The sequence below is a fragment of the Octodon degus genome, unplaced genomic scaffold (genome assembly GCF_000260255.1).
Source record: "Octodon degus isolate 3935 unplaced genomic scaffold, OctDeg1.0 scaffold00180, whole genome shotgun sequence".
NCBI lineage: Eukaryota > Metazoa > Chordata > Mammalia > Rodentia > Octodontidae > Octodon > Octodon degus.
The window spans coordinates 1,526,948-1,532,300 of NW_004524756.1; the positions used below are offsets into that span (position 1 = coordinate 1,526,948).

The following is a 5,353-nucleotide window of genomic DNA, read 5'->3' on the forward strand; positions in this document are numbered from 1 at the left end:
CCCAGGATCATTGCCCCAACCATCTCGTGTGTACAAATGCATGGCTTTGCCCCGTCATGTTTCCCAGCTTTTCTCCTTGCCCACTCCTCATTATCTAATCCTAAAGAGTTAGTCCAAGTTACAGCTATGAATCCAAGTTACTTAGTGCCAAGCAGCCTCGTATGCATATGCTCCCCTCCAATGGATATGAAAACAGCCATAAATTTAACATTAGCTTCTGACACAGATTCATAAGGATTTGGAAAACACAGGTACAAAGAAAAAGTATGCCTCATTATGAAAAAGAAATAGTAGTTAGGTTTCTTACAGAGAGACTTAAAAACTTTTACCTGGAGGTTTCTGTTAATGAGAGACTCGTCAAGTGTCGTTGCCAACTCTATAGCTCGTTTCTGACTAGAAGGATCTAAATAATATACCATTTTGGCAGCTAAATGAGAGGAAGAAAGGAAATCAGTTTTATTTTAAATAAACCCCAGTATCTAATCCTCTACTCATTCAAATATAAAATGCAAGCTCTGTGCACCCAGGACGTTGCACTTTATCAGAAAAATATGAAAGAGCCATTGAAGACACTTTATGGAAAAAGTAAATAAATACAGGTAAATGAAAAGCCTGACAAACTGCAATTGTCCAAAGTAGAACAGATCATGATATGTTATTATGCATATCTACTGGCAACAAAATATAATGTATTAGTAAAATATGCACAATCTAAGAGACAAAAGCACATAGTCCCCGGGTGTGGTGGAGCACGCACGCCTATAATTCCAGCACTTGGGAGACCGAGGTAGGAGGAACACTGAGTTCAGGGCCAACCTGAAATATATAGCAAGAACCTGTCTCAAAAAAAAAAAAAAAAAAAAGGAAGCACACAGTCTAGTGATGCTTGTTTTTCTGTGGTAGGACCATGGATAATTTACTAAAAAATAAATATAATAATATCATTTGGTGATGAGGGAAATACTTCAAGGACAAGGGGAAAGAGGGAGATAAGGGGGAACGTATAGAACCTCAGTGGTAGGAGACAAAAAGCCGATTGCAGGCTTCCAAAAAGGCAAACAAAGCTACTGGAATCTTGGCCAGGTGCTTGCAGGTACATCACTAAAGCACCACACAGGGCCCCACAGAGTACACACTTTGGTTCTTGGGCATAGGCCCTCATCTTAAGACTTGCAGTGAACTGTGAGACAGTTTCAGGACTTCAGCACTGCCAAAAGTGACACCTACATAACCATGAGAAATGGAAGATGGCAGTGACATGGAGTGAATTTCATAAGTACAAGGGAAATAGACTGAGACCAAGCTCCACCTACTCTCTACATTTCATTTTATTTACTTACAACTACTTCTTTGTAATACCAATACTGAATGAGTAGAAAGGACTGATCTTGAGTGATGACAATTTTGTCTAAAGAAATTCTAAAATATATACAAAGCATTTTAAATTGCTTATTTTTATTAGACTGAGATGTAACACACATATACCTCTTCTGAACTAAACTTGTATCTTGTCATGGACCCACTAATTACTACTCCTGAGAAGGCTAACAGAAGGAAAAAAAAAAGTGATTACCTGATAATCGATGTGGCAATGAATCAGAATTCCTTTTTAGAAAAGTTTCATTGAAATTCTTTGGATTCGTTGCTCCAAAAAGACGATTCATTTCTTGTTTTAATACTGTTCTAACCGTATCAGGTAAGTCTTTACTTTCACTCACTGCTAAATGAATTAAAAACAAAAGCTCTTAGATGTCAGATAAAGTTTGTAGTAGTTAACTCATCTAATTAATGAGGACAATGAAACACAGCCATTATAAAAAACTAAGACTAACCTACACTGAAAACATGTAAGAAGCCTACCTAATATAAAATAGAAGAGTATGTGTCACAAAAACAATTTAATGCACTGAAACAGTTTCATTGACAGAGGATTCATTTCCAGAAAGTAAAAGAACTAGAGAGAGAGAGAGAGAGAGAGAGAGAGAGAGAGAGAGAGAGAGAATGAATTCCATGGCTTTCTAAGCCTCTAGGGTAGCCCCACCTCAACTGTAAGGTCTGGGAAGCAGGGGCTAGCAACACCTGTCTGGTAAATATATAGTGCTGAAGGCAATTTCCTTACCCTCTCCTTTCTATATACCCAGCTAAGGCACATTAATTCATTAAAACAGAAATAAAAACGTGGTTGACTTCACTGACCTTTATCTTCAGGAACTATGTGAATTGAGCTATTTATCTTATAATAAACTCCAAAGGACCATCAAAGCATTTTCCTGTAATAAATATACTGTAGTCATCATATTTCCAGGCGTTGGGGATTTTGGAGAAGAAAAAATAGACCCCAATCCCTCTGGACTGAATCCAAGTTATGTTTTGTTGCATTGTTACTATACTATCTACAGACTGTCTGGAGTTCTGGATCCAGACAGACCTGGGTGTGGATTTGGGCTTGAAGAAGCCATGCGTCCTTGACCCTATTTCTTGATCTCTAAGATGAGGTGATGGTGGTAGCTAGGATAAGGTACTATGTGAAATGCTAGAGATACTCAGTCAACAGCAGTTACTATTGTTATATTTTGAAAGCAGTAATATTTTCCTTGTGGTTAAGAAAATGATGGTGCCTTTCAAATTTTGATCACATTCAAGCATTGATATTGGTTTTTTTGGGGGGACCACAAAAATATATATATTTTTGTATTAAGGAGTAGAAAAGAAAGTAGCCCCCACACTGGGCTCTATTCAGTGGCAGCTTCTTGTTCCATAAGGTTAAGAAGACTTTGAGGAAATAAAACTTGTTTGGAAAATTCCAGGTGTAATTGCTTTGTATGTTATGATGGGCAGAAGGGATGAAGTGAAGTGTGAAGGCCCCCACACCCTCCATGTGGGCTCAGACTATGTCCTGGAACCCTGGGACAGAGAAAATGCCACTTTCATTCCTGTTTCTTGGGACTGCTGATGGCCACGTAGTGACAGAGAACGACAAGCAAGAAAAGCGACATGCCCAGCATGTTGGCGAATATGGAGAGCTGCACGTCAGTGATCATCCTGACCAGCTCCACCAAGCTAAGCCACAGACTCTACACGGCCTGTGCATAAGCACCAACTCAAGCACTGATATTGGTTTTTTTTTTGTTTTTTTTTTTGGTGGAACCGGGGATTGAACTCAGGCCCTTGAGCTTGCCAGGGAAGCGCTTACTCCACTGAGCCATCTCCCTGGCCCCCCTGATATTTTAACAAGTATGTATCATCCTATATTCACACTACATGCGATATACGCTGATATATTCTACATAGTTGTTTCCAGTTGAGATTTCAAATACTAGTAATGATCCACTAATAACTGATGCCATTATCCCACTAATGTATCATTACTTTAAGTTTAAAAAACTCTGACTTCCAGGCAGCAAATATGCAGATGAAACATCCTGCATATTACTAATTGAGTAACTCACTGATAGGCCCTTTGTTGGCTAGGAAGCATTTTCCCTATTATTCTGTAGAAATGAATGGATCAAATATATGAGATACTAGGTAACGAATGTAACATTCCCTGTGGTACATGCACGATTGTCCATCAGGAGCCTTGTACCATTGTACAAACCGACCTACTCACTTTCATCAGTCTTTTTACTAATAAAATTAGTAGCTGCCTGATGGGACAGTGATGCATGTACTATTCAAGCCACCTGGCAGTGAGACGTATGAATTACAACCCTGTTGGGCATGTGTCAGCATACACATCAATTGTAGTAGGTGCACCTCTAGCAAATTATCAATAGGTTTTTTTTTTTTTCAGAGAAGGAGAAAAACAAAATGGAAGAAAACTTGTTAAAATTATGGCAAATTACAACTGTAATTTTTTTTTTTGTGGTACCCCAGATTGAACTCAGAACCCTGTGCTTGCCAGTCAAGCGCTTATTTATTCTACTGAGCTATCTCCCCAGGGCTCCTACAACTGTAATTGAGACAATCAGAACACTGTCTTGGAAGTTCATAGATTTTCTATAAAACAAGGTGATTTCCATGAGCCTCACTGGGGTGCCTGACGTGTTTTGGGGACACTGTATGTAGAGAGCAAAATAACCGCATACGTCCCTTGACAGCTGGAGGGCCATTTATGATTTTCATTATCTTAACTTATATTCCTCAGATTAAATAATTATTAAATAATCTCTCTAGAAAACCAAAGTTACTAACAACAAAATTCTCAAAAGTAAAAACAAATTTGTACATGCAGTGCATGTGTCTCCCAACTTTTCTAACAACTGTTTGCAAAACTAACTTAACAACTGTTTGCAAAACTGTTCGCTCATTTAGTAATTTCACTAGAAGTTTGAAGCATCCCTCAACTTTTTGGAAATATTGAGATGTAAACCCAGGCCGGGCCCTTGGCACTAAGCTACATCCCAACCCCCTTTTATTTCTTACTTATGAGACAGGGCCTTGCTAAATTTCCCAGGCAGGGCTTGAACTTGAGACACAACTGCCTCGACCTTCCTCAGTGCTGGGACTACAGGCTTGTGCTATCGTACTTGACTGAAGCCCCACTCATTTTAAATTATATAGATTTTATGTGTAGCTTTCAAGATGACATCAACTGCCCCTCGCCCAAGGTTTACTGCAGTACACATTAAAATGTCCTTTGGAATTAATTATCCATAATGAAATCTGACTTGTATCTTCAAAAAAAAAAGCAACTGCCACAAATGACAGATTTATAACCAACTGCTGTTTAAGACTAATGGCAGGAAAGTAAAACTTTATCTAGGAAGCTTTTTTGGGGGGGGCATGGATGATTCTTTTTGAGACAAGGTCTCACTCAGGCTGGCCTTGAGCTTACTTTGTAGCCCAGGCTAATCTTTTTTTTTTTTTTTTTGGAACCAGGGATTGAAGTCAGACCTTTGTGCTTGCCAGGCAAGTACTTATTCTACTGAGCCATCTCCCTGGCCCCTCAGGCTAATCTCAAACTCACAATGATCCTCTTGCCTCAGCCTCCTGAGTGCTGCTGGGTAGGAGGCTTTTGAACATAGTAAAATTCACAAAAAATACTGAGGTTTCATGAAAGTAAAATCTCAGATTACACAATTATCTCAAGAATCAAGGGAGTAGTAATTGATGAAGGACTGGGAGTAAAAAAGTTTTAAAAAGTTTTTCTGGCCGAGGAGATGGCTCAGTGGAATAAGCGCTTCCCTGGCAAGTGCAAGGAACTGAGTTCAATCCCCCGTTCCACAAAACAAACAAACAAACAAACAAACAAACAAACAAACAAACAAACAAAAAACCACTTTATCTTGGGCTGGTGAGATGGCTCAGTGGTCTAAAGCACCTACTTGGAACAAGCTTGGCAAAGCACAGG

General features: G+C 39.1%; 2 protein-coding genes across 3 annotated transcripts in view; both read right to left on the minus strand.

Moving 5' to 3' along the window:
- Naa15 (N(alpha)-acetyltransferase 15, NatA auxiliary subunit) overlaps positions 1 to 5,353 on the minus strand; it is a 106,193-nt gene that overhangs the window by 6,359 nt on the left and 94,481 nt on the right. The window contains exons 18-19 of one of the 2 annotated variants that reach the window (XM_004643630.3): positions 1,574 to 1,720; positions 330 to 427 (exon numbers count right to left, since the gene is read on the minus strand). In XM_004643630.3, coding sequence (XP_004643687.1) covers positions 330 to 427; positions 1,574 to 1,720 — 245 coding nt within the window. The remainder of the gene's footprint in view (positions 1 to 329; positions 428 to 1,573; positions 1,721 to 5,353) is intronic. The other variant, XM_004643631.3, reaches the window with a different exon arrangement.
- LOC101583741 (dolichyl-diphosphooligosaccharide--protein glycosyltransferase subunit 4-like) lies at positions 2,928 to 3,041 on the minus strand. Its single transcript, XM_004643629.1, has one exon. The coding sequence runs from the start codon at positions 3,039 to 3,041 to the stop codon at positions 2,928 to 2,930; it is 114 nt and encodes a 37-aa protein (XP_004643686.1).